The sequence below is a fragment of the Schistocerca piceifrons genome, chromosome 1 (assembly GCF_021461385.2).
Source record: "Schistocerca piceifrons isolate TAMUIC-IGC-003096 chromosome 1, iqSchPice1.1, whole genome shotgun sequence".
Taxonomy (NCBI): Eukaryota; Metazoa; Arthropoda; class Insecta; order Orthoptera; family Acrididae; genus Schistocerca; species Schistocerca piceifrons.
This window is the reverse complement of record NC_060138.1, coordinates 367893601-367921327: the sequence shown is the minus strand read 5'-3', so window position 1 is coordinate 367921327 and position 27727 is coordinate 367893601. Positions and strand designations below refer to the sequence as shown.

At 41.9% G+C, this 27727-nt stretch overlaps 1 protein-coding gene across 1 annotated transcript; it reads right to left on the bottom strand.

Annotated features, from left to right (window-relative positions):
* Window positions 1-410: 410 nt before the first annotated feature.
* On the bottom strand, window positions 411-27344 carry LOC124786459 (ribonuclease P protein subunit p14). Its single transcript, XM_047254264.1, has 3 exons — window positions 27187-27344; window positions 26901-26988; window positions 411-770 (listed from the first exon to the last, which is right to left on the bottom strand). The coding sequence occupies exons 1-3, from the start codon at window positions 27216-27218 to the stop codon at window positions 558-560; spliced, it is 333 nt and encodes a 110-aa protein (XP_047110220.1). The 5' UTR covers window positions 27219-27344; the 3' UTR covers window positions 411-557.
* Window positions 27345-27727: the final 383 nt, after the last annotated feature.

Genomic DNA, 27727 nt, shown 5'->3' with positions numbered 1-27727 from the left:
TTATTTACCCTTCACATTATTTACAACATATATTATGCAATGCTACCAAAAACTGCTACAAAACGCAATGGCTATGCCTTTTTGTCACTTGTTTTTTCTTGCTGTGGGTGTTTGTCACTTGCATCTGCCTGGGAGGCCTCCGATAAAGATTCAAGGTCTAAATCATCATTTTTGTCATCATCACGGCTATATAGGGCTGGATACTTTGACATACAAGACTGCATTTCTTTAAAAGCGTCATAACAATCACTTCCTTTCGGTTCAGCAGTGCTGTAGTGAAAGCAGGAAAAAGCTTCTCTGAACTGTACACCACAGGGTCCTGTTGCCATACCTCCTAAGCAAGGACAGTTCCAGTTGATACTGCCATCTGGAAGAATAAGTCCAGGCTGCGGATCAGGTGCTGGGAGTTGGACCTTGCTTGGAACTTTATGATCTTCTTTTGTAGCAAATATTATTCTGTCTTTGCCTTCTTCACGACAGTAAGACATTTTTCACAACCAAGAATCACAGTTAAGGAACTATACAAAGTCTTGGCCAGGCTTTTTTAAAACAAAGACTTACACATGGCTGTATGTCCTACTGTTTGAAAGGAGAGAGAGAAGAAATGGACTGGTCTGATGCACTTTATAAACACACGAACTGCCACCGTAATCACCACGTAAAGTTAGAGAACTATGCAATTTCACATAGGACTCTGCCGGGCAGCGAAGAACAGCACGCTGTTTTTCAATATCGTACTTCAGTACATCAACAGGAATGCTTGCACCAACCTGTAACAAATTTATCTGTAAGCAGGTAACTGTTAAAATCAAATTTGTATATTTAAAAAAAAAAAAAAAAAAAAAAAAAACCATCACCAGCTACTTAATTTGTGTAATCAATCTTCTGAAAAAGTTACGACCTAGAAAAATACAACAGATTAAGTGTTCAGTCCTAATGTCACAAAATAATTATTTTCTTACATGGTTACAGGACGGACGGAATACAAGTTTACAATGTTAAGAAGCATCGTTAAAGGATGGTAACTAACACCCCTTTGCAGTTTGTTTTCTAAAAATAGTGATCATTGACCCTTTCCCCAAATCAACAAACCTCACCTAAAATATAATGTATTAACTTGTACCAGTACCTTTGAATTTATCTTTTTCTTATTTTGCATTTCTTCCAGCAAAAGCACTACCCCACAGTTCTGAAAGAAGTGAAGTCTTGAAAGACAAATGAATACTTCACTGATTAAGGCAATTCAGCAGCTGCTATTGATAGTTCCTATACCACCCATATGCTCTCTCCTTTTTCTTTAATTGGTTCATCGGTTTTCTGATTGGCCTGATGTGGTCCACCACATTCTCTCTCCGAAGCCAAACAAACTCTTCATTTCAGAGTAGCACCTACAACCGATTTCAATTATTTGTAGATACATTTTAATTCTATATTCCTGTACAATTCTTCCCCTGCAAAGTTTTGTCTAACACCATAAAAGTTATTCCCTGGTGTCTTATGTTCTATCATCCTGTCCCTTCTTGTCGATAAGTATGTCCCATATATTCCTGTCCCCCCACAATTCTGCAGTGCACCTCATTTCTTGTCAGGCCACTAACTAAAAAAAAAATATTGTAAGGTTGAGGGTGAAGCTGATTCCTGCACGTGGTGCACCCACATATGTAACTGGGTTAGGAAGTCAGGTAAAGAACTGAATACTGGGAATGTAGAAGCAATTTAATGAAAACGTTGTTAATACAAACCCGGTCCTTTCCAAAGCCAAAAGTGACTGCTTCTGTCAATATGCAAGGTCTTAAATCTAAAAAGGAAGAACTACTAAGCTAGATACCAGAATTGTTCTTAATATCAATTCAGGATACTCAGGGACTTGAACTTTTGTCACTCCAAAAACAGAGGAGTAATTCTAGCAACTGAATATCCTCACTGACAATATAGCAAGGCCACTTTATCAAGCTTAATATGCAGATTATCTCCATGGGAATATAAGTGGAAGACAATATAAAAATTCTCACAGAACAAATGAGTAATTGTTCCATAACATCTCTTTATAAGCCCCTGAGCACTGGATTTAGATTTGTGGAATCCAGTAACTTCCAGTATTAGTGCATCACGTTTGGGCTTTGCCACTTCACCAGCCATAATACTATGTTGGGCTAGTCAAATACTGGCAGAATTGGAGGAATTATGGCAGAATGGGTACCCTCAGCCTACTACACAATAACTTCTAGCATCATTCAACAACTGTAAGTTATCTAGATCTCATCACTGTGAACAAATATTTCACTTACCAATGAAATCAGTGGAACAGGCAATCCTCGCATGCAACACCATTCTGTTATATGCTTGATATATTTTGCAATCCAACCACAGAAATTTCCCTTTCGAAGAAGGTATAATTTTAACAATGCCACCTTTGCACGGGACAAGAGCATATGTATGATTCAATTAATTCCAGAATCAGATGATGACTTTGTGAATGTCATGAAGCACTGCTGCAGTATTTGAATCCTATGTGGCTGGAGGCCACAATACATTAAAGATCTGGCTTCAGAAACTTAGGAATACTTGGGAAACTATTTTATTTGATATTGATCCTTTTAATGAAAAGGTCCTGCAGGTTGGAGAAGATCTGTTAACAGCAGTATCCAAGAACAAAGATGATGCTTGGTGTCAACTGATGTACGAGTCATATGCGCAAGAGTAGCCACAAACCCTGGAGGTTTCTTAAGTATCCTAGTTGCTATCCAACAACGAGAAAAGGACTAGTTGCCAACTTGCAAGTAACAGTAAACCGATCATCCTATATGTAAGTCAGATTACAAAATTGCATGGGCAAGGGTACTGGAGAGTAGTGAAATCTTACAGCCTTTTCATATGAAAGAACTGAATGCAGCCATTAACCACAACTACCAAGGCAGGAGGGGTAGAAGACATCAGAATGGAGCATATCAAACACTTTAGCGATTAAGCAAGAGACGGGATTTTGCCGATTTTCAAAACTGTGTAAAAGCCTACGATTTCACTGAAACCCAGAGGAAACTAAATGCAATTCTTATCTGTAAAATCATCAGGTACGCCAGTAAACTACAGTTCAATATCTTTGTTGTGCCATCTGCTCAAAATTTTCATGTGAATGTAACAACCATTTGATTCTTGTTGCACAGCACAATCTAATAAAAGAACAAGCAGGCTTCAGGACACAAAAGAATCTGTCTCAAGTCTTCAATCTCAAGCAACACACTAAGGGTGACTCCGAAACCTGCAGAACTACAGGAGTAGCTTTTATTGACGTGTGACACTACCAATCACCAATACACTGTCACAGAAAAGCTAGGGGATAATGACAGATTATGATTTAACCAAACTTATTCAAAGTTCACTCCAAACCAGGAGATTTTACGTGGACCTTCAGGGTCAACATAACTGATGGAGATATCTAAGAGAGGCTTAGCACAAGGAAGTGTTCTTTCACCAATGTTATATATCATCTATACCAATGAACAGCTACTTCTGCTGAAAACAAGGAGTTTCCTTTACAGCAGTGATCCGGCACTAGTGAGTCAAGACAAATCTATTTTAGATACTACAGTCCACCCAACAGATGCACAAAGAGTTTAGTGTCTATTAATCTAAAAATCAACTTCGTCCAAACCCAACTAAAACCAAACTGTGTGTGTTTTATCTTAATCAAATCAAGCATGTAGCAAAGTTAACATTAACATCACTTGGCAAGTGATATAATTATTAAATCTGCACCATCCAAAATATCTGGGAGCCACTTTGGATCGTAATCTGAAGTACAAGCAGTGTTGCGAAAATGCAAGAATGAAGGAGGAAGCCATAAATATTATCCTTCAAAAGGTCACCTATAGCATTTGGGGCTTTTGATCACACCACATGACAACAACAAAACCAGAAACACGTCACAGGGCTGCAGAGCAAGTGTGCCCAGTCTGGTGCAAATCTATCCATGGAATTATAGTTGGTTGTTTGAGGTTTAAGGGACCAAACAGCAAGGTCATCACTCCCTTGTTTCAAATATGGTCCATTCCGCTAATGGGACATCTCAGGAAAGTCAGAACAATAAAAGGGAAAAAGGGAAAAATGTAAAAGGGCAGTAATGTTGCCAATGGCAAAAAACAAAATGAGGGAAGTCAGTAAGAGAACGAACACAACGCTATGCTGAAGCAGCATAGGCAAGACCACCTGTGACTTAAAAGGTGCAACCGCTAGAATGTAGAAATACGTATGGGAAAAGGAGACTAACTAATCCCAAAAAAAGGGGGTAAAAACAGAGTAAAAGGGGAAGAAAAGAGGATCTCGGTCAGGGAGGTGAATCGGGAATCCCCAAACACGGCTTACAGTGGGAGACACCCAAACACTCACCACCCTGCCCCAACACCAGGGAGAGATTAAAAACCTTAAAACTGAGAATAAAAACCACTTTCCCGGAGGAAACCGAGAACCAGAGAGACCATCCGGGAATCGTCAGCCAACATCAAAGGTAAAGTGTGGGGGAGTCTGTACTTAGCACGCAGAGCCAAAAGAAGGGGGCATTCAACCAAAATGTGGGCTACTGACTGGAAGGCTCCACAACCACAAAGTGGGGGTGGCTCATCATGCAAAAGAAAACCATGGGTCAGCCTGGTATGGCCAATGCGGAGACGACACAGTGTGGTCGCGTCCTTTCGGGAGAGGCGAAAGGAAGAACGCCACGGGCCTGGTGTCACCTTAATCGCACGAAGTTTATTAGACAGGGAAGTAGCGTCCCAAGAACTGGCCCATGACTGTGCGAAGTGGGATTTGATGTGAAGCTGTAAATCTGCTGCAGGAGGGGTTACAGAAAACGGGGGGTAAGTGACTGCTCCCCCAGCCAAACGATCAGCGAGCTCATTACCCGGGATACCCACATGGCCAGGGACCCAAAGGAAGTCAATGGAACAAGCAGCATGGTGAATATCAGCGAGATGGTCATGGATGGCAGAGACCAAGGGATGGCGCGAAAAACACCGGTCAATAGTAAGAAGGCCACTCATCGAGTCCGTACATAACAAAATGCGGTTGTGTTGGGACTGTTTAATAAAGGTAAGGGCCTGGGAAATTGCCATCAATTCCGCAGTAAACACCCCACATGTAGGTGACAGCAGATGATTTTCCATTCCAACAGAGGACGTGAAGGCATACCCCACATGATCAGCAGATTTAGAGCCATCAGTGTAAAAAACAACAGCATCCCGAAACTCCCATAAAATTTGCCGGAAAAAGGAATGGAACACAACTGGAGGGATGGAATCTTTCGGACCTCAGCGGAGATCCATCCGAATTCCGAATTCGAGGCCGAGGAACTAACCAAAAGAGGGGGGGGGGGGGGGGGGGGGGGGGGGGGGGGAGCGAGGAAGACAGGACAAAGAAGGAAGCTGAAAATCACGGCGAAGAGACGCAAGGCGGAGCCCAACCGGTAAACCCGCCCGTGGGCGGGAGTCAGGTGGGCGACGTCCATGGTCTGGGAGCAGGATAGAATAGGAATGATGAGTAGGAGAGGAACAGATAGCGAGTGCATAAAACACCAGAAGCTGGGACCGCCGAACAGAAAGGGGGGGGGGGGGATCCCAGCTTCAACCAGGAGACTATCAACAGGGCTAGTAGGGAAGGCACCGGTGACCAAACGGATACCACGATGGTGGACTGGATCCAGCACATGCAGTGTGGAAGGAGCAGCTGAACCATAAACTTGACAACCATAGTCCAAGCGAGACAGAGCTAGAGCACGATAAAGATGGAGAAGGAGGGAACGGTCCGCACCCCAAGAGGAGTGGGCAAGGAAGCGAAGGACATTGAGTTTACGGAAACATCCTACCTTCAAGAGTCTGATATGGGGCACCCAAATGAGCTTGTTATCGAAAAGAAGACCCAGGAAACGAAATTGTGGGACCACAGGCAATCGTTGTGCATCGAGATAGAGCTCTGGATCAGGGTGGATCATAGTACGGCGACAGAAGTGGACCACCCGCGATTTTGAAGGAGAGAATTGAAACCCGTGTGAGAGGGTTCATGCAGAGGCACGCCGTATAGCTCCCTGGAGCTGCCGCTCTGCAGATGCCATAGAGAAGGAACTAACCCAAATGCAGAAATCATTCACATACAGGGCAGGGGCGACCAAGGGACCGACAGAGGCCACAAGTCCATCGATAGCAATGAGGAAAAGAAGGACACTCAAGACAGAACCCTGTGGGATGCCAGTCTCCTGGGTCCGTGGAGAACTAAAAACAGTACCAACTCAAACTCTGAATGACCGATGGAACAGGAACTGGCGGATAAAAATCGGGAGTGGGCCCCGAAGACCCCACTGATGAAGGGTAAGTAAGATGTGATGGCGCCAAGCCGTGTCATAGGCCTTGCGAAGGTCAAAAAACACTGCAACCAAATGGCGGCGTTGGGAAAAAGCCTGCCAGACTGCGGATTCCAAGCGAAGTAAATGATCGATTGGAGACCGTCCCTCTCGAAAGCCACACTGGTAAGGGGACAATAGATCCCGAGATTCGAGGACCCAATTGAGCTGACGGGAGAGTAGAACCAAGGGAAGAAACGAATCGTTCCCAACATATCCGCTTACCCTGTTTGATTAAATAACGGGCTTTAGCACGGAGGCGTTTAAAGGTAGTAAGGCTGGCTACGCATGGGTGCCTCTTAAAGTGTTGCAAAGCTCGACGGCGATCACGGATGGCAATGGCCGTACTTCACCATGGGACTTGCCAGCGACGAAATGGCCCAGATGAGCACGGGACAGCAAGGCTAGCAGCGCGAACAATCGCGTCAGACACGTCACGTAGGACGTCATCAATACAACCCGACAAAGAGGGAGAAAACATGACCTGTGCAGTGTATAGAGGCCAATCGGCACGTTGGGAAGACCAACGAGATAACCTGTCCATCGGGGAGCAGGAAGGGAGCGAGATAATCAACGGGAAATGGTCACTGTCACAAAAGTCGTCGTGTGGCGACCAGTGTAATCAAGGGAGGAGAGAGGGAGAAGAAAGAGAAAGACCAATGGCAGAAAAGGTACCATGACCGGCACTGAAATGAGTAGGGGAGTCATCATTAAGAAGGCACAAGTCGTGGTCTGAAATAAATTGGTCTATACGAAGACCCCGTCTAGATGGAAAGGCACTGCCCCACAAGGGATGATGAGCATTAAAATCCCCAAGGAGGAGGAAGGGAGGAGGAAGTTGCTGAAGAAGGGCAGTTAAGGCAGCAGGTGTAAGAATCCTGTCAGGAGGGAGATAAAGATTGCAAACTGTGACCGCAGAGTCTAAGTGGACCCTAACAGCAACCGCTTCCAATGTAGTTTGAAGAGGAATCCACGTGCTAGCAATGTCTGTACGGACTAACGTACAAACGCCACCAGAAGCCCGCAGGGATCCGACCCGATTTCGACACAAAACACGGAACCCTTGGAGGGTCGGTGAGTGAGCATCAGTAAAATGAGATTCCTGGAGAACCACACAAGCTGCAGGACGAAAGAAGGGATTTCAATTCTGAAAAGTGACGATAGTATCCATTACAATTCCATTGGAGAACCACAGAGTGATGGTTTAAATGGGGGCTGAACACGCTAAAGCCAGTCATACCACCGGGTCCCCACCCGTCACCGACAAGGAGGGGGCGACATCCATGAACGACAGGTCAGAATCTGGTTGTGAAGTCGGGGAAGGGACCTCCGGTGACACCAGAGGCTCTTTGTCCCGGGACTTATGTTTCTTCTTCTTTTCAGGCTGAGATCGAGGAGGGCTGTGTGGCATAAAGGAGCCAGCTGCAGCAAGATCAGGAACAGAAAGAGACCGGGCGACCTGGGGTCCAACAGACCGCGGCAGCAGACCTTTGGCCAGGAAGGTGCATCCCGGGAGAGGCGCCCTTGAGCGGCAGACGCCGAAGGAGTGGGACACTTCTCCGGCTGGGGAGGGGGAGCAGCGCCCAGAGGAGGTTCCTTTTTTCTTTTTTTTGGTGGGGGTTAAGGGCGCTCAACTACTGAGGTCATTAGCGCCCAGTCACTGTTGTTAGAGCACATGGAATCTAGTAAAACTCAAGGGGAGGGGGGACACCAGAAAGACCTGACAAAGATGCAGATAAAATAAGTAAAAAGGTTAGATGTCTTTGGACAAGCCAGTCAAAGTTATAAAACGCAGAACACGAGCAGCTGCTCGAGCGTCATCAGCTAAAATATCCGGTGAAGTAGATGGCAGGGACAGGACAACACGAGATTGACTAAAGCGGGGACACGACAATAAAACATGGCGCACAGTTAATGCCTGACCACAAGGGCACTGCGGGGCTGGGTCACCGGAGAGCAGGTAGCGGTGGCTAAACCGGCAATGTCCAATCCGCAACCTGGTCAGAAGGACCTCCTCTCGCCGAGATGGTCAGGAGGAGGTTGTCCAAGCAGTTGGGAGCGGTTTTACTGCCCGGAGCTTGTTTCGTTGGAGGGATGACCAAGCATCCCACCACAACGACACAAGCCTCTTACAAACATCCCCATGAACGACAGATGACGGGACACAATGGGAGGCTGGCCGAGGCAGGAGGACTGCAGCATCTGCAGCCTCATTCCCAGGCACTCCTACATGTCCGGGAACCCACAGAAAGCTGACAGGAGAACCATTATCAGCGAAAGAATGGAGGGACTGCTGTATCCGTTGAACCAAGGGATGGACCGGATAGGTAGCTCCAAGGCTCTGAAGAGCACTGAGTGAGTCAGAGCAGAGTACATACGATGAATGGCGGTGGCGGCGGGCATACTGAATGGCCTGATGGAGAGCAAAAAGCTCGGCCGTAAAGCTGGAACATTGGTCGAGGAGCCGGTATTTAACGGTGGCGGCCCCGACGACAAAGGCACAGCCGACACCATCGTCAGTTTTGGAGCCATCGGTGTAAATAAAGGTGTGACCGGCAAGTCGAGCACGAAGTTCGACAAACCGTGAGCAGTACACTGCAGCCGGAGTACCCTCCTTCGGGAGTGAGCTGAGGTCGAGATAAATATGAACCGGAGCCTGGAGCCAAGGTGGTGTCGGGCTCTCACTCTCTCTGAAGGTGGTAGGGAGGGCAAAATCCAATTGTCGAAGCAGGCGACGGAAGCGGACTCCAGGGGGCAGCAGGGCATACACATACAACCCGTACTGACGGTCAAGAGAATCGGCGAAGAAGGACTGGTAAGAGGGGTGGTCGGGCATAGACAACAGCCGGCAGGCATACTGACACAGCAGTACGTCGCGCCGGTAGGTCAATGGTAATTCGGCAGCTTCAGCATAAAGACTCTCGACAGGACTAGTGTAGAAGGCTCCGGTCGCAAGAGGTAACCCCCGATGGTGGATGGAGTTGAGACGGCGTAAGAGGGATGGCCGAGCAGACGAAGCTCCCATAATCCAGCTTCGATCGGACTATGGACCGATACAAGCGAAGCAGGACAGTGCGATCCGCTCCCCAAGTTGAACCACTAAGAACTCTGAGGACATTAAGAGAATGTGTACAACGGGCCGCCAAATAAGAGACATGTGGAGACCAACACAGTTTCCTGTCCAACGTGAGCCCTAAAAACTTGGTTGTTTCCACGAATGGGAGAACAACGGGACCGAGATGTAAGGATGGCGGAAGGAACGCTTTATATCGCCAAAAGTTGATACAAACCGTCTTTTCTTCCAGAGGAGGTGCGGGAGCTGCAGGGGAAGGGGGGGGGGTCTGCGGGGGGGGGGGGGGGTAAGGAAGGGGGAGGAAGGGGTGAAGATGTAACCAAGGCGTAACTAGATGTCATGGACACAGGGTGAAGACGTGTATATTTCTTACGGGCCTCTGTGTAGGTTAAACGATCGAGGGACTTATACTCCTGTATCTTCTTTTCCTTCTTATATACTGGGCAATCTGGTGAACGTGGAAAATGACTACCATGACAATTTACACACACAGGAGGGGGAACACAGGGACTCCCCTCATGGAGTGGACGTCCACAGTCACCACAGTGAGGGGCCTGTGAACAGCGGGAAGACATGTGTCCAAAACGCAAGCACTTTAAACACCTCATAGGAGGTGGGATGTACGGCTTCACATCACATCGATAAACCATAATCTTAACTTTCTCAGGGAGGGTATCCCCTTCAAAGGCCAGGATAAAGACACCAGTATCAATGCAATTGTCTTTAGGACCCTTCTGAACACGCCGAACAAAGTGAACACCCCGCCGTCCAAGATTGTCCCGAAGTTCCTCATCAGTTTGAAGGATGAGGTCCCTGTGAAAAATCACACCTTGTACCATATTTAGAGACTGGTGGGGGGTAATGGACACAGGAATTGTGCCAAGATGGGTACAGGCACGAAGGGCTGCAGATTGGGCAGCTGAAGCAGTTTTGATCAGCAACGAACCTGACCGCATCTTGCTCAGAGACTCCACTTCGCCAAACTTGTCTTCAATGTGTTCCACAAAGAATAAAGGTTTGGTATTGGTGAAAGTATCTCCATCAGTCCTGGTGCAAACTAGATAAGGGGGGAAAGGTTTCGCCCCTAGCCGACGGGCCTGACCCTCTTCCCAGGGGGTAGCCATGGAAGGGAAGGCCAAAGGGGCAAGAGAAGCAGCACCTGAAGAATCAGTTCCACGCAGAGAGACGGCCGCAGAAGAACGGCCAGAGTTCTGGACCCGTATGCGTTTCATTTGCATAGCGTCCGCCCTGATACCACCTACTCCGATCAGGGGCTCTCCTCACGGGCGCCACTCAGCCACAGCAAGGGCCATCTGGCACGGCGGCCATTGCCGGGAGTTCCGATGCTCCAGGATGATGAGCAACCACTCCAAGGCATGCATGAGGAGGTCACAGCTCAGGTATCAGAAGTGTGATCCCTGTGTGTTCAGGGGGCTCAACCAAAAGGGTACATAGCAACCCCACCACACGGACTGGTTACCGTGCTTGCTATGCACCCTAGCATCAGACAACGACGTGAAAGAAAAGATGGAACGTACTAGGAGGGCGCACGTCGGAGACACTAGGTGAGGTGCTCTTCCCCAAATGGCTCACACTACGGAGGAGAAATTTTGTAATGGAGGTCAAACCCCAGAGGGGGACCAAGGAATGCCAAAAGGAGGAGATGATTACGCAACAAAGCCGAATTGTAAAACCAACAGAACCAGGAGGATAGCGGGGGCCAACATAAGCAAGGACACCAAGAGAGGGAGAGGAGAGGGCGATGGGAAAGGAGCAAGGAGGGGAAAGGAGGGGAAGGGGAAGGAAATGCAGCCCTGGAGAGAAAGAAGGCTGCAATAGCTCGGGGCCCCGTGCTCGCCACGCACGTATCCACAAAAGAGTTGTGGACCCCCTGGGAGAGCAATTTTAGTTGACAAGGACCAAAATGAAATGTGTAGGCTTATTGCGTGTCATTTGAAATGTATGCTACTAGTAAAACTTTATCAGCTCCCAAGTAGAGCACCACCAGATATTCACTGTAAAGTAGCTGCCAATGCAGAGAGAACAAATCAGACTCATCAAGAAAACCACCCATTATGTGAGCACATGTAGCAGCCCCACGGTTATCTCCAGGAGATGTTTCCTGAGGATCACCTTGGCCATGCACATGGTAGCAGCTATAGCAAGGAAGAAAATTGTGGACTTCTCAACTTGAGAATCTCTCTAACCAGCCCCTCTCTTTGTAAATCCTCCCACCTGGGCGTGAACAGAATTGGTTTGTGTGGAGGGCACTCAACAGTCTTCATTTTGGAGTTAATCTTCCCACTCCAGAATGAAGGTATCAAACCGCATTATCATCAGTCTGATCGCATTTTTAAATGACCCATTTCCATTCACCATGAACCATCCACTGATCTGCAGAAAATAGTAAAGTACCTAATCAGCAAATACTCTAGAAAACAAAAAATGTTACCACACCACGCCATGTACCAGAATGTGCCTCAATGTATTGGTTCCAGGATTAGCCTGCCCACTTATCTGCCAATTTACATTCTGCACCACATCAACATTATGAATACTAGTGATATAAGGTGTCTAGTACAACTGTCACATTTGAATAAAATTTATACAGCCACACTGATATAATAATAATAATAATAGGAACAGAACCCCCAAAGCCAAATTTAAATGTGAGCTCTCTGAAAGTTTCATTACTGAAAGGGAATTAGGCAAGGCGATGGCCTCTTGTCTATCTATTCAATTGTGTACTGGAAAATCTGTAAGTGAATGGACTCACACTACCATCAGAAACTGAAGTGAAGTTTGGGTACATAAAGATAACCTGAACATATCCTGCCTAGCCTTTGCAGCCAACAATACAGAGGAGGCTACTCAACAACTACAGAGCCTCTAAAGCATTGGAGCTAGACACGACTGACAGTCAGCATATATACACTTTTATTAATAACGTAAGGGAAGCCCCATCTGCAATTCCACTAGAAGGCACCACTACTCGTAAAGTTCCAGCAGTCAAGCATTTAGGAGGGTGGATTTCAAATGGGAGTGAGAACTTGTCAATAGATACCAGATGTGCCACTCCTGCAAGAGTATTCATATTTTCAAGAATATTAAACATTACAAACTCAGCAGTAAAGCCCTCCATATTATGTGCCTCTGAATGGCTCTTGATGAACAGGAAGGGTTCACTCAGGAAACTAGAGGTCAAGGAACAGAAAATACTAAGGAGAATACTAGAACCAATAAGAGAAGATGATGCCGCCCACAGGATCAGACAACAGTGACCACACCAAGAAGTCACAACTATAAGGACAAGGTTACTGGCCTTCTATGGACATTTGACACACAAGAACCCATCCACTCAGAAACAGGATCTTCACCATGACAGACAGAAGGAAAGCCTCCAAGAACAAATGTTTCACCACAGTGAAATAAGACCTGGAACAATTTTAAATTCTACTGGAAACCACACAATATCAGTCCAAATTCTGGAAGATCACTCTCCAAGGGATATTCCCTCATGACCCACAACAGCAAAAAAAGTACAGGAATCAGTACACTGAAGTAACAGAGGAGAGAAAGCTTGCTCACGGCCAGAAAATTAAAGCTTTTGGGGCTAAGAAAAAATAGACTAAGTGTCAAAATGAGTCCTGTGGTCCTAAGTAGGCCCTAATGAAAAGAATAAGTGGTTTGGTATAATCCACATTACTAACATAGTCCCTACAGCTACAACTGACAGGTGTCATCTGGTGCATTTCTCACATTTGTATAAAATGTATACAACAACACTAACTTAATAACAATTTCTTTTTTTTGGTGAGAATGCTATTCTTGGAGGTACTCAATTAAAATATGTGGTTTGTCGCAGTTAAAGACATTATGAAAAACAACCTAAAATATTTGTAATTTGAAAGATGGACGATGTTCATATCCATGACATTCCTGTAAGCATGTCTTCGTTGTGGCTTGCTTCATCATGTAATCACTATTTTGGTGTTGTACCATAAGCTGACCAGTGATGGGCTGACTGCTGCCATGAGTAGAGGGCTGGACAGGAGGGCCCCTTCACCAATGTCAGGCACAGAATATATGTTCCATAATTATTTTCAGCCATAATGGCTATGTTTGTGCACTGTTTATACAAAAAGTGGCTGGTAGCACAAACTTGAAATAAATAAATATATGTTCCAACTGCCCACTGCTGCACACACACACTCTCACCCATCACCTTGGACATTCATTTGCAACAGTCATTATCTTAGTAAGTAATCGTAGCCTTAAAATAGGCATTATGATTTATTTCACTCTGCTCATTCAGAATTAGAATTTAATCTTGCTTTTTGTGATTATAGATTTCAAGTTCCTCTAAGACGTTAAAGGGTCGTCCCTTTTGAGCCCTATGTATGCTGTCCAAATTTTGCTTATGTTCGCAATTGAGTGCTTTCAGGCTACGATGTGACTTCTACTTATTTCTTTCAGTTTCTTTTTCTTAATCTCATAAATTTTCACTATGTATTTGCTCCTGTATGCCTTCACCACAGCCACTTGCTTTAAATTCCCCCCCCCCCCCCCTGCTGCCTTAGCGGCAATCTTAGCCCTCAAGTGGTCACACAGATTTTCGTAGCACCAGTGGGTGCACAAAGTACTTTTGTACACATGTAAAGAATAGCTGTCTTTTTGTTACCAAAAGAAACATGTAAGAGCTAAATCGTAGATGAACCTTAGTTTAATTAAGCAACAATAAAATAAACTTGCATAATATGTGCTGAAGCACTGTTTAATTAAACAATAATGAAATAAATTTTCACTTCACCAATCTGTTGTAATGGACAGGTATCTACCCACAGTAATGATCTCCACTGATTAAACAGCACTGTTGCATCAGATCCTAGCCAACCACTTATTAGATCACTCATTAACTTGTAGGCAAATGCCTTATTGTGGGAATGTGCCATTAGACTGTAATTCCGATAATTTTCTTGCACGAATTGCAATTTTTTTCTGGCCTAGCTCATTTTTTATTTTTTATTACTGTTGTTCACTTGGACGTATGACAACACAGTCTATCACTGTGTTGGCTGAAACAATAACAAAGGAACAGATATGGTCTTACCAATGATGGAATGGTGCAAAACAATTTTATTTGTGGTCGGCACATGCTAAATTCAAGTTTTTCATCATTCTTTACTTAATGTGGTTTTCCTAGAATTAATTTTATATTCTATGGTTTAAGTTTTTTTTCTCCTTCGCATAATATACTCATATCTCCTGTAATGTATGACTTTCTCTGTAATTTTGGCATTTTCAGCAAAGAAGTTGCTTTCTAAGTAATTTATAAAAATATCAGCAGGGTTCCAGCTAAACTGTTACTGTTCACTCATCTTTCTGTAAATAAATTTCATTGCTGCATGTGAAATAACTGAACAATAATATCACAACGAACATAATCAAGTACTGATAACATAATATAAACCATGCAGTGGTAGGGGAACACACACATAAAAGGGTTTAACTTTTGAAAGCTTTTGGAGCCAATGGCTCCTTCCCCTGTCGCCATATGGTGGGTAGATTTTTGAACAACAATATCAATTGAAACATTACCACTAGTTCATTGACTTCTCCTAATGCTACTTTTGTGTTTTGAGGATTTCTATTTTTCTTTCACAGAAATATTTGTATACAAATTAGTGATGTCCAACAGTGGCAGTGACACACCCTCAGATATTACTGTATCTTTAATTTTCTCAGCAAATTCATAACTGTTCTTCATATTGAAAGAGTGATGATATGTATATGCTACCTTCAATCCATTATTTATTTATTTATTTTATAATGTGGGCAACAGATGTTATGCACAATAGAAAGTACAGACTTTTTCATATTCATGTAGATTTATTTGTGAGCGTATTTCGGGGAGCTGTGGGTACATTATTTTACGTTTAAACTTTTCCTCCTCCATAAGGAAAATATTCTGTTATATATTTTTTCTGTGTACATCAGTTTGAAATTTCCTGGTTATACAGCAGAATATAAATAAAAGTATGTTTCACTTTACAGAGGATGAAAACAAATGTTCAATAATGAACCCACAAATCCCTGAAGTATGCTGACTAATGTAGCTACATATACAGAAAACACCTATACGTTTTATTGTTTACAGCACTTGTCCCCATTACAAGATAAATAAAGAATTAGTGATAGATTGAAGGCAGCATACATAAATTGTCAAGCTTTCAATGTGAAGAACAGTTATGAATTAGCTGCGAAAATTAAATATATAATAATAATAATAATACCTGACATCATTGGACAACACTAATTGGTGTGGGCTTTGAGGAGAGCAACTACATTTAGTACATTACATTTAACATTAGTAAATAATGATAAAAAATATGAATTTAGATATTCAGAAAACATTAATGTACAGATAATAATGAACGTTCAGGTCACCATCCACAATACAAGTGCGAATATTTTACAGCATTGGTTCATAGCTTGTTAAGATTGCCACTAAGCCAGCAGGAAGGACAAAATGAACAGCGTTTTTAAAGCAGTTGGCTATGGTGAATTCATATGGGAGCAAGGATGTGGTGCAAATTTATGATGAGATAGTGGAAAAGCAACTAAAAAACAAGTGGAAGTCACAGCTAAGAATGTAATAACCACAAAAAGTATGTAGTTTTAACTCACATGGAAAATTATGGGATGTTTTCATAAAGCAAATATTAAAATTGGCTTTTGTACAAATAACTTGTTAAAATTCAAGCTCAATCATAAAATCTGTAATAGCAGGCATGATACGGGTTTGTATGCAGGGTTAAATGAAATGACTACAGTCAAAATTAGATAGGATGGAAGGGAAGGAACTTTGAAAGTAGACTCTGGGTCACAAAAAGCAATATCTGATTCTAATCCTAAATGACGAAATCAATCATAATGCCCATTTCAGTACTTATAACTATTTACTGCAGAGGTGATTTGTCATATATGGCTGTTCAAGATGACTGGTCCTCTTCCTATGGCGACAGTTAGGAGATGACTGGTCGGCTCGCAGCACAACTCCAAAACAGCGATCACATGAAAAAGGAAGCAAGCCTCAAGGACAACAGGTTTACAACAACGCTGTGGATATTGGCGCTTCTGTCTTTTAAATTACAAACATTTTATGATGTTTTTACGATGTCTTCTAAACTTGCCAAACAACATATTTTAAGTAAGTATCTTCAAGAACTGTAATCTCACAAAAAATTTACAATTAACTATTCAGTGTGGGTGTATACGTTTCAGTCAAATGTACAAATTTAGCAGACACCATCTGTTGGCAGTAGTCTTACATGTTATATTCATAATATGGATGGATTCGGCCAAACCACTATTTTATTATGTGGGACAGCATGTAAATTTGCTGATAGCTGGGTGGGTTTGAATCTGTTTGAAAACCTATGATTGTGGATTTGTTCTCCAAAGGCATGGGTCAATTTTTGCATAGATCCAGGGGTGATCTCCAGTAATGGCACTCCTCTGCGGATAAAACCACCTGTGACAGCAGAGAAGCACAGACAACAAAACTTGTACTAAATTGTCTACTATGACCTGCATCTTACAGAGAAGATAATCTGCCTGTGACTTCAACTGCAACTGAAGTTGATAATTCTTTAATTTGCTTTTACTGGTGATTACTACGTATTACATTTGTTTCTGATTTAAATAAATGACAAAAATATTTTTCAGCAGCTTTCTGTAATACAGGGTGAGGGAGAAAGGATGGACATTTTTAGAACAGATAGTATTCAGACACAGGTAGTAGGATTGTTTGGACTAATGTGGCTGTGTGTTTGGTAGCTCCTGCCATTTTGTTTCACCGAGGTCATGGAGCCTTGGACTGTGCACCACTGTGTGTTTGCTTATGATAGTTCTGTGTATAATAATGAGTCTATCATTGCAGTTCAGTGAGAGTTTCATCACCATTTCAATCTCATGAGACATGATAGTGTTCCCACTTGTAACATAATTTTACGTTGGGTTGAATCATTTCGTTTACGAGGAACAGTGATGAATAGAAAACTGCTAGAGGCTCCTTGCTCAGTATGCACTGCAGAAAATGTTGAAAGAGCTCGGCAAGCCATACTTGATAGTCCTGGTTGATCTGCTAGGAAACACTCTGCTGAACTGCACCTAAGTAATCGTACAGTAAGGTGTATTTTGCATATTGATTTAGGATTTCATACCTACAAAATGGCCATGGTGCAACAACTTAGCCCTAGAGGTTATGTACAGCAGCTAAATTTTGCTCAGGAAATGGTCATACTTCATCAAAATGACATTAGTTTGTTTATGAGTGATTAAGCTCATTTTCATTAAAGCAGCATGGTAAATCAGCAGAACAGTCATTAATGGGCCAGTGAAAACCTGAAACTAATGCATGAGAGACCATTACATAGTCCCAAGCTGGCTGACTAGGGTGCTGTAGCTGCCACATGTTTGGTGTGCTGTAGCTGGTACAAATGTTACTGGTCCATACTTTTTTCTAAAAGGATAACGGGAGCACTGTAACTGTAACCTCAGAACGTTATAGACAGATGATCACTGAATTCTTCCTACCTGAACTAGAAGAAAATTTATTTCTAGCCAGTATGTTTGGTTTCAGCAGGACAGGCTCACAACTCTCACAGCAAGAAAGTCAATGGAAGCTATTCAGACTTGTTTTTTGTATTCTTGGCCGTCTCACTCCCCAGACCTGTCCATGTGCAACTATTTTTTATGCGGTTACATCCAGACACAAGTAATGGGCGTAAACTACATACACTTTAAGAACTGAAGGAAGCAATTCGTGAGGAAGATGTTCAAAATGACGGAGCAATGCTGGAGGGAGTGGAAGCCAACTTCTGAGAGCAGCCTGAAAAGTGCATCGCTGAAAATGGCCATCACCTGGGAGATGACGTTTTCAAGCATTAATTGTATAAAATGGCAGTATCATTTGATTATTATTCTGTAAATACATTTTTTTTAAACACAAGTAACGATTTTTTTTAACACCCATCCTTTATGCCTCACCCGATATTACATTTCAACCATTTCAATCACCTTCTTTTACAATTTTCTCTCGTCTGTAATTGCCTCTATACAATGATGTACTCCAGACCAACATTCTATTTGGCTGTGATTATCAGTTTCCCATCAAAATGACAACAGCATGCCCTGGACATTATCTATACCTCTGTACTTTTTTGACACAGTCATTGGCAGAATAAGGTTGTCACTTTACACTGTTAAGTTTTGGGCTGCCATAGCTGATGAGTTTTATCCAAAGTCAAAACAGTGGTTGATATCAAACCTGAGACAAATGAGCTTTAGATTATCAATAAAACAACTGCTATATGTAGACCAGTTACATGTATAATATTGCAACTCAGGAACATGAAGTAATTTGCTTACAATCCAAGCTTTTACCAAGAGTCTTACATTGCCTTCACACAAAATGCACCTTCTGGCAACTATGGAATGGGATGATCAGCTGACCTGTTCTGGAATTTAAAACATGTGCATAACACACTCCCTCCCCCCTCCTCCTCCCCATGTCTTCTTCTCCCAATAATGTCTAGGCTGTACTGTCTTCTGTACTGTACAAGGTAACATTATGTTCTTTCTATGGATGATGTTCAGGATTCTCACTAAATAATACCTCATTTGTAACTCTTGTGAATCTGCTGATCATAATTATCTGTTACACCGTATTTATTTCTCTTTAACAACTTTAGCTTCTGAAGCCTTTGGTTCACTGATTTTCAAATGTCAATTTTACACCAATGCAGTTTTACAGATAAATCACCTGGACAGGTTGTAGAACATGAACCTCTCTGTATTTTAATTTTTTTTATTCAGAAACAGCTGTTTGAGGTGGGTACTTTCCTTTGTAGAACTAATAGTATGTGTCCTTATAAATCAAAATCGCTATTAGTAATGATGATGATAGAAGTGGACAGGTTACTGCTTCACAATAAACCATTTAAAAATTACGTTTTGTTTCATAGCGGGCTATCAAATCTAAAACAAACATTTTACTCCATTTACTTCTGTACTTTGCTTGCAAAGTAAAAATAGATTTATTTTTTCTCAAATAGTGGTAGAACTAGCATCCTGCCCGCATTGAACACTACCTTCCAAAAATTAGATCTGACAGATTTAGCAGCCTGTTTTTTTTACTTCAAAACATTACTAGCTAGGAGTTAGACTTTAGTTTTTTGTTATTGACCATGAGTGAGAACTGTGGGAGATGTCATAGGGAAGGTTACAGTAACTGGTTTCAGTGGTGTAAGTGTAGCGGGGAGAACACTGTGGATGTCACAGATGTCCCATCTTGGGGCTGCTAGTTGTGAAGTAGGAATAGTTTAATATAGAAGCATGAAAGAAAAATCTGTGCTCTTCAGGCACAGTTGGAAGAAGCAAGGAAGTAGTTAATGAGAATGTAAGCAGGGAATGTGGAAGATATGAGGTTGGAACTTGGAAGCTGGTAAGAAGACCAGGAGGTGGGGGATATGGACCGACTTCATACAAGTCCCAAAAACAGCTTCCAGCTGCCGGAGGGAAGTCTAGAGGAGCCTCAAGCAGCAACAGAAGTAGGATATTTGCCGAAGACTTTGTCCATGACCAGGAAAAATAGGAACAATGCTCATTAGAGGGAAATGTATATTGTGACTGCAAGGTAGTAGTCATGCCACAGATAAAGGTCCTCAGTTACAAGAGAAATTGGAATCAGTATCTGCACACTAGCTTTTTCAAGCTAAATGCAAGGTCCAATCAGATGATAGAGGGTTTAGGGACTTCATGTAAAATTTAAATAAAGATGATCAGATGGTAATAGTAAGTGGAGCAGGGAACAGCTTCGAAAGTGAGAGGATATATGACATAGGTGGTGACCTGAACAACACTGAAGCCCCTTAACTGGGGGCACAAATGTGTGCCTGGTTGAGCTATTCCAGTACCATGATTGCACACGCATTGACAATGCTGTAGAGGGAGTTCAAGGGGAGCTGGAAATGATACGGGTGACTGCTGATGTGACACACATTGCACTGGTGCTTTTTAAGACCACTGGGAGCTAGGTATGGCTGAATAGTGTTGGGAAAGTGAGGTTAGTGGGGTTAATTAAGTGTAGAGGGTTGGGATGGGGCCTTGAATGGTTCAGTCCCTGTGTTTATGGGCAGAAGAACCAGGTCCTTATAGGATTCATCTTGGGAACCATGTGTTTTAACTGATTTAGAGATTTCTGCAACAGGTACACTTTAGATAAAATGTACCACACTGGGCGTATGACCACAGGTAACGGCAAACAAAAAGAAATCTTAAGGATAAACATCCCAGAAATATACACAGACTTGTCCATCTTTCATCTAAATGTACAGTCTATTAAAAATGATGTACAATAACTTGTCATGGATCTAAAGCTTCTGAACAATATGTTGTTTGTGTGACTGAGCACTAGTGTAGAGTTGCTGAAATACAGCATTCGGTGCTCGCTCACATCTTACAGAATGGCAAGCTGTTATTGCAGAATTACCGAAGAGGAGAGGGAGGAAGGGATGGATGATGCATTTATAGCAGGCAAGAGACATTTGTGGACAAGATTTTTAACAAATTAACTCGACAGAGTCTTATCTCACAAAACTTACATAATTATATGTGGGTATGTGAATACCTGTAAAAACACAAGTGTTAAACACTGTCACAGAAGTTATAAAAAGGTACTGTCAGTCTTAGACCATGCAATTACAGATAGCAGCAGCAAAAACTGCAATATAGGCCTATATACACTGTGGCTCACATAACACCCTTTTTATTCCCTGAAAGGTTCCAGATATCAAAAGAGGTTTTCCGCAACTGCTAGTATCCTGAGAGACATGCCAGCTTTTGTGTGGATAATGCTCTGAAATCTGGTTTCAACCGAGACATTGAAAGAAGTATGGTTTTTGTAATGGACCTGCATACTTCATAACTGCATTCAATAGCTCTTTGAAAGAGAATTACAGTGGCATATCATTTGTTAATATTGGCATCGAAATCTTTCACAAAGGAATTGAAATAACGCATTAAAAACGGAAAGCAATGAGGTCAGAGTCGGCTGTGGCAGTATAAATACCACTAAGCAGAGTTCTCATGCCAGGCTCCCCCATTATATGCAGCAAGACAGGCCTACACTACTAAGATAAAACTCCCATTTCTTACATAGCAGATAAAGAATCAGCTATGATTTTTCTATATGGAATTGTGGCGTATGTTAGCTTCTGGGGCATCAGATGTGATATACGAAAACTATTTCACATGCAGGTATGTTGTCAAAGCCAAAACAAAAAAGTCAGTTGCTCAGACTTCAAAATGATAAACAGTCCTATTTAACTGGGGGACAAAACTGCTGCATAAACTTCTGCAAATTTGGAGGAAAAACATCCTGACCTGTCTCTGCCTGGAGACACCTGAATGCTTCTTAGAAGCCAAAACACATGATGTTGGACAAATTATTTGAAATTGAAACTATGCAGACTACACTTGAAATAAACTAAACATTTTATTCAGAATGACTGGCAACATGTCACCAATAAAATAAATACTTTTCTTACTTAAGCATGTGCCCAAATTGTTCAGCATCAACTTCATACATATTTGCAATAACTGTTTGAGAGATAGATGAACAGATGAAAGAACACTGGATGATATCACGTTGCATGCTGTGGCGATTTAATGGTGCATATAGTCTTGCGTAGTTAGGGCATCATTCATAAGAAAGTTTGCATACGTATTTCCAAGATATCTCAGTAGAATTTTTGGGTCAACTGAGGCGCCCAATCCCACCAGTCGGCATTGACCAGTGACATAAGGGTGTGGTGGTCACGACGGCGCGGAGTTTAGTTTACGAGTGTGTTGTGTTTGTAGATTTCGTCTTCTTGTGGTTTGTGGCATTCTCTGGTGGTGTGTGTATGGTCTGCACATTGTGTAGTGTGTGGGTTCATTTGGGTGTCGGTGCTTGAAGTGTGCATTTATCGGTTGTGACTGTTATAGAAGAACGGAAATTAGTTTCAGTGAGTTAAGAATTAAGTTTCCATTGTATTTATGTTATTGTGGAGTCATTTGATGTTACTGGTTTGCTGTTTGTTGCACAGTAAGTCATTCAATTCAATTTGTGGCTTCTTTTTTTAGGTATGGATATGACTTCTAAGTTTAATAGTGTGCATCTGCAGGTCGAAATGGGGGACGACACGTTGTCCGTCATTAAGTTTCTGCAATTTCTTGGGCTTGTCGCGGAGATAGTAAAATGCGGCATATGCAAGCAGAATATGCGAGTTGGGGTTTTTGTTTGTTTGTGTGTGTGGCACCGGAACTTTTTATGGGGTAAGTAGTCTTTTCTTGGGTCTACTGTTCGCAGGATTTTTATGTGTTGTTGGGTCAGTGTTATTTACTGCAGGTGTTGGTGGTTGATATTTTGGCATCGGCACTTTTGGTTGATTTGTGTATCTTAGGGGAAGTACTCAATTTCAATTTTTTTTGTATCATCAATTGTATTTGAGCTATATAGGTAATTAGAAGTGACCGATTCCAATGTGTCGCCGTAGCTGTGTGTGTTTTGATATCATGAGTTGTTGTTGACCTATATAGGTCAAGGGAAGAGTTTGATTTCAATGTGTCATCGTAGCTGTGTGTTTTGCTATCACGAGCTGCTGTTGACCTACACAGGTCACGGGAAGTGTCTGATTCCAGTGAGTCGTCATGTGTTTCAGTATCATGAGCTGCTGCTGACCTATATAGGTCAAGGCAAGTACCCCATTCCAATTATTGTTGTTTTAGATGTTGGTTTTATGGTATCAAAAGTTGCGGTGTGATTATAATTTTTGGAATAGTTGGTTTTTATTTTGTGGTATCAACAACTGCGGTTGAGCTATGTAGGTGAAGGGAAGTGAGCTATTCCTGTCGATATTGTAAGTGTAGCGGATTTTGGGAATTTTGTGGTGGTTTTATGTTGTCGTTTTGTGCGGTTTGGGGTCGTGGTGTGTGTGTGTGTGTGTGTTTTCATATTTATTTTGTCCCCACTGAAAACCCCCCCAATTTCCCACACTGGTCCTGTTAGTTTGATTATATCTTTGGAGGGAGATGTGTTTGTTGGTTTTATATGTATTTTCGTGTTTGATGTCTTGTTCAGGTAATGATGTTATAGGTGCCATATTGGAGATGTTGAGAATGGTTGTTTCCACCATATTGGTGATGTCATGGGTCAAAGCAGACAAGTGGAATCAGACACTTCTGTAATCCTGAATTTTTTATGATGCCGCGCCACATATTTCCGTTCTTTAGTAGTTGTGCTGAGCCTGATGGAGCCACCATAGGTTTTCAGCTGCCTTGTAGTGCATATTACGTATATTTCCATTACCATGGTGCATAAACACTGCTTTGTCAGTAAAAACCACACACTGGAAAAATGTGGTGTCAGCTCCCAGGCACCCCAGAGGAAATCAACGAAATTCCATTTGTTATTTCAAATCAATCCTCCAAGTGCCTAATGTAGTGACAGATAAGGATGAAATTTATGTAAATGCAAGATGTGAATAACACTTGTCCGTCTGATCCCGCATTCCTTGGCAATATGCCTTGTGTTTCTATGCAGACTGATGAATGTCATAGCCAGAGCAGCTTCTTCATTTGCACAGTCAGTTGCAGTATTCATCCTCATCCTCTGTTTGATGTTGAAGCTGCTTGCTCATATTAGTGACCTAATAATTTGTGCAGTGTCTGGTCCAATGGACTGCAATGATCAGAATAGAGATTCCAATTCCCCATCATACCATTTCGACTGGATTTTTTTTGACATTTGCTGTAAAAATCCAGCATGCCATACTTCTCCTCATTGGTGCACATGTCTGCATGCAAGGAATGTTTAAGCAGAAATGACCTGCTAATATAAGCCACACTTATTGCTAATTTTGCAGTGCAGGCAAGAAAATAGTCGAAAGGCTTGATACAGTGAAGTAGCCTAGCATGAATGTGTTTATAACAACAACCACCCTGTCCAACCTGCCTTTTAATTTTAGGATATTTCTGTTGCTTTTGCGAAGTTTCAACCTCAAAATTAATAAGCATTATATCACTGTACTAGCCTTTTCAAGTGCTTTTGGAATGGATACAAGAAACACCATTCTATTTTTAAAAAAATCATACTTGCTTCAATATCTCTACCGATACCAGAGTTGAGACTCCATGATGTAACAAAAGTATGTGCCCCCTAGGATGCTATCATTTACTTAAAAAAAAAATCTTTTTTCACAAATTAAAAGAGGCGTTAAGTCTTTAGTGAATCACGGCCCGTATAAAAGACCTTGGCTTCTCAAATCATTAAGATAACATAAGTCTAAAGGTAGGCTCAGAAAATGCGATAATACTGGGGACTTAAAGGAATCCTCTGCAAGCCTAAATTACATACTTTTCTAAATTCTGCACAATGTTCAAACTATGTGTTGCGGAGACCAATTCTGCAGCAGCAGCGACTAAAGAAAGTAAATCAATAATTGCAGGTATTAGATAGCCCATGGACACTAATATTGTGCCTCCATTCTAAAGAAAAGCACTGTACTGATCTAAAGTTTCCAAATTATCATCACACTTACATAACGCTTACAGGGTACTGTCTATGGATATAAAATGATACATAATACAATAAATAAAAGTAAAGCAGCATGGAACGTCATAAAACAAGAAACCAAAAAGGCAAACAATTACAACAACACAAAAATAACAGCAAAGGAACAAGAACTAACAAATTTTGTGAATGACTATCTTTTTCAAGGATCACAGAGAAGATGTAACAAAATTTTCTTTAGGTGCAGAAGGCACACATGAGTTGTGTCCCTATTATAGAAAGGTAATGCACAGATATTCCAAACTATGAGCCACTCTCACCATGGACTGAAATAATAGAATCAGCCATGACAACTGATTAAAAATAGTGGAAAGTTTTGGCAGAATACAAATATTTAGGAATAAATGTAATAACTCACCGAACAGTAGAGCTGTTGAGCTGCTCAGGCAAATAAACAAAACTGAAAATTTTGATATCTTTCAGATCAATACTTTTGATAGACCAGAGAATGGGAAGAATGGAGGGAAGAGGGTAATGAGTGCTGGACGAGTGAAGCCAAACTGCTGGCGCAGGGTGGAGGTAGAGCAGTGAGCTAGCAGATAGTGATGTCAGAACGATTACAAGAATGAAGGCTGTGTTGCACAGACAATTCTCATCTGTGCTCTTCATTAGAGAGCTCTTGACCACAGTTTGATGTGGCCATTCACTTGGGTGGAAGCTGGTTGGTGGGCATGGGATAGCGAACAACAAAAGTGGGTGGAGAAGGAATTAGCTGTGTACAAAACTGGTTATCTCTGTTATAAAAATAAATAATGATTTGAAAACAAAGAACATTATAGTTAATTACACAAGTTAGAGCACAATAATTTAAAATCAAGTGAATAAAAAAAGCCTCAACATTTCTATTTCCTTTTAAAATATTTTCTGATGCAACGTCTCACGTCATATCATTCCACATGTCTTAACACTTGAGTAGCCCTTCTTTACTACAAGCTTCCTGACTGAAGAGTGTAAAACACTTTCCCATAGTTAACACTGAACATGAAAAAACTTGTTACTTGACTGACCCTCCACCCCTTCCCTCAGAGGAAATTATCTCTACAATTCAGCTTGTTTATAAACATACCAGCACGGTTTTCATAGCAAACGTTTAGGGAATGGTTTCGTGCAATATTTAATGAAAACAGTATTCGTAACACATTATTTCAACAAAAAATTAATTTCTAGGGTAAGGCGTAAGAGGCAATGCGGATCATTTTCTGGCACTAATAAGACAAAAAAAGATAAAAACTGTTTTCGCAGGCAATGTAATCAAGTGACTGGTTTCCTATCTTCGATATAAACAACTTCACTAGGTGTTTTAAAGAACGCGCAGTTCAATGATACTTGGCCTGTATGCGGCCGCTAAAAATACAGAAAAGAAAAAGAAAACAAATATTGCTCAGGTAGACTGATCTGTTACTACATCTCTGAATTACAGATGGGTTTCCTACGTGTAAATGTTCAGAAAAACAAGAACACCGTTTTCATTAAAGTTTTTTTTCTATGCACTGCAAAATATTAAGACCGGTTACGAGTCATTTCTATAAAAGCACGACACTGTGCACCACTCCGAACTATGTCTTAAGTTACGCACACGATTGCATCATCTAAAAAGCATAACGTTATCCTCATAATGAGTCGACAAAAACGAAGCCAGTTATTTCTGTCTGTTTGATTTTATCAACGAATAATAAATTAACCACCACTCTAGCTTTGGGCGAAGCACTTCTTGAAAGTCTGCTAGCTGTCATTAAATAGTAAAACAAGTTACACATACGTACCTCTCCAAATAAAATTTTCATGGACTGCATAACATGGTTTTTAAAATATACAGCTGACACCTTCTCCTTCTCTGCCGGTATCACTTCCCTGTACAAGAAACGATGTTTAAAAACTTTTTTATTTATAGCAAAAGTTGTAAACTTCAGATTTATGAATATTGTAACATTAATACACAAGAAGAAGAGTATAAACAATTTCTAAGCGCGCTCGGTGAGCATCGCCGGTTTAACAAAACGTAACCAAACTCTGAATCATACAAACGCTAAAAACAGAAGCTTTACTAACAATGAAACATCCAGATAGTAATAATCGCTCATTATAAACAGATTACTTTAAAGGCGCTACGCTCCTTCATTGCAGAACAAAAAAGAAACGAACTATAAACTGACACCCACCCTCACGACCTCACGCTCCTCCTAACCAACTGCGGGAAGCGTGGTGATCTTCGGGCAGAGGGTGAAATTAAGACACTATCGATATACTCTCACTCATCGATTGTTTAAATTGATGACCGATGAAATAAACGCCGCCATTTTTAAAAGCTCATGAAATAAAAAACTGTTAAGTGCGTAAGCTTCTGCAGCCAGAATCAGTTAACGCAAGTGCATTAATGGTACACACAGATGAAAGTATTTGCAGCCATGGCCGTCTCTTATTCATCGATAATTATTTGATGAAGTTGCGTCATACCCAGCAAACTAAGAAATCGATGTTGGTCCCACTTGAGTCGATTCTGTGGCCAGTTTAAGTAAATCTTAATTCATGTAATTAATAAGGGATTTACATGCCATTTTATTAAATTTAAGTGAGGTCCTCTATGCTATTT

Excerpts from the sequence above, each read along its gene's own strand:
- LOC124786459 (XM_047254264.1), bottom strand. The coding sequence starts at position 27,218 with ATGAGCGATTATTACTATCTGGATGTTTCATT. Across the intron at positions 26,989-27,186 it reads TACTATCTGGATGTTTCATT|GGAAGTGATACCGGCAGAGA; the intron begins GTTAGTAAAGCT and ends TTTCTTGTACAG. Across the intron at positions 771-26,900 it reads TGAAAATTTTATTTGGAGAG|GTTGGTGCAAGCATTCCTGT; the intron begins GTACGTATGTGT and ends AATTTGTTACAG.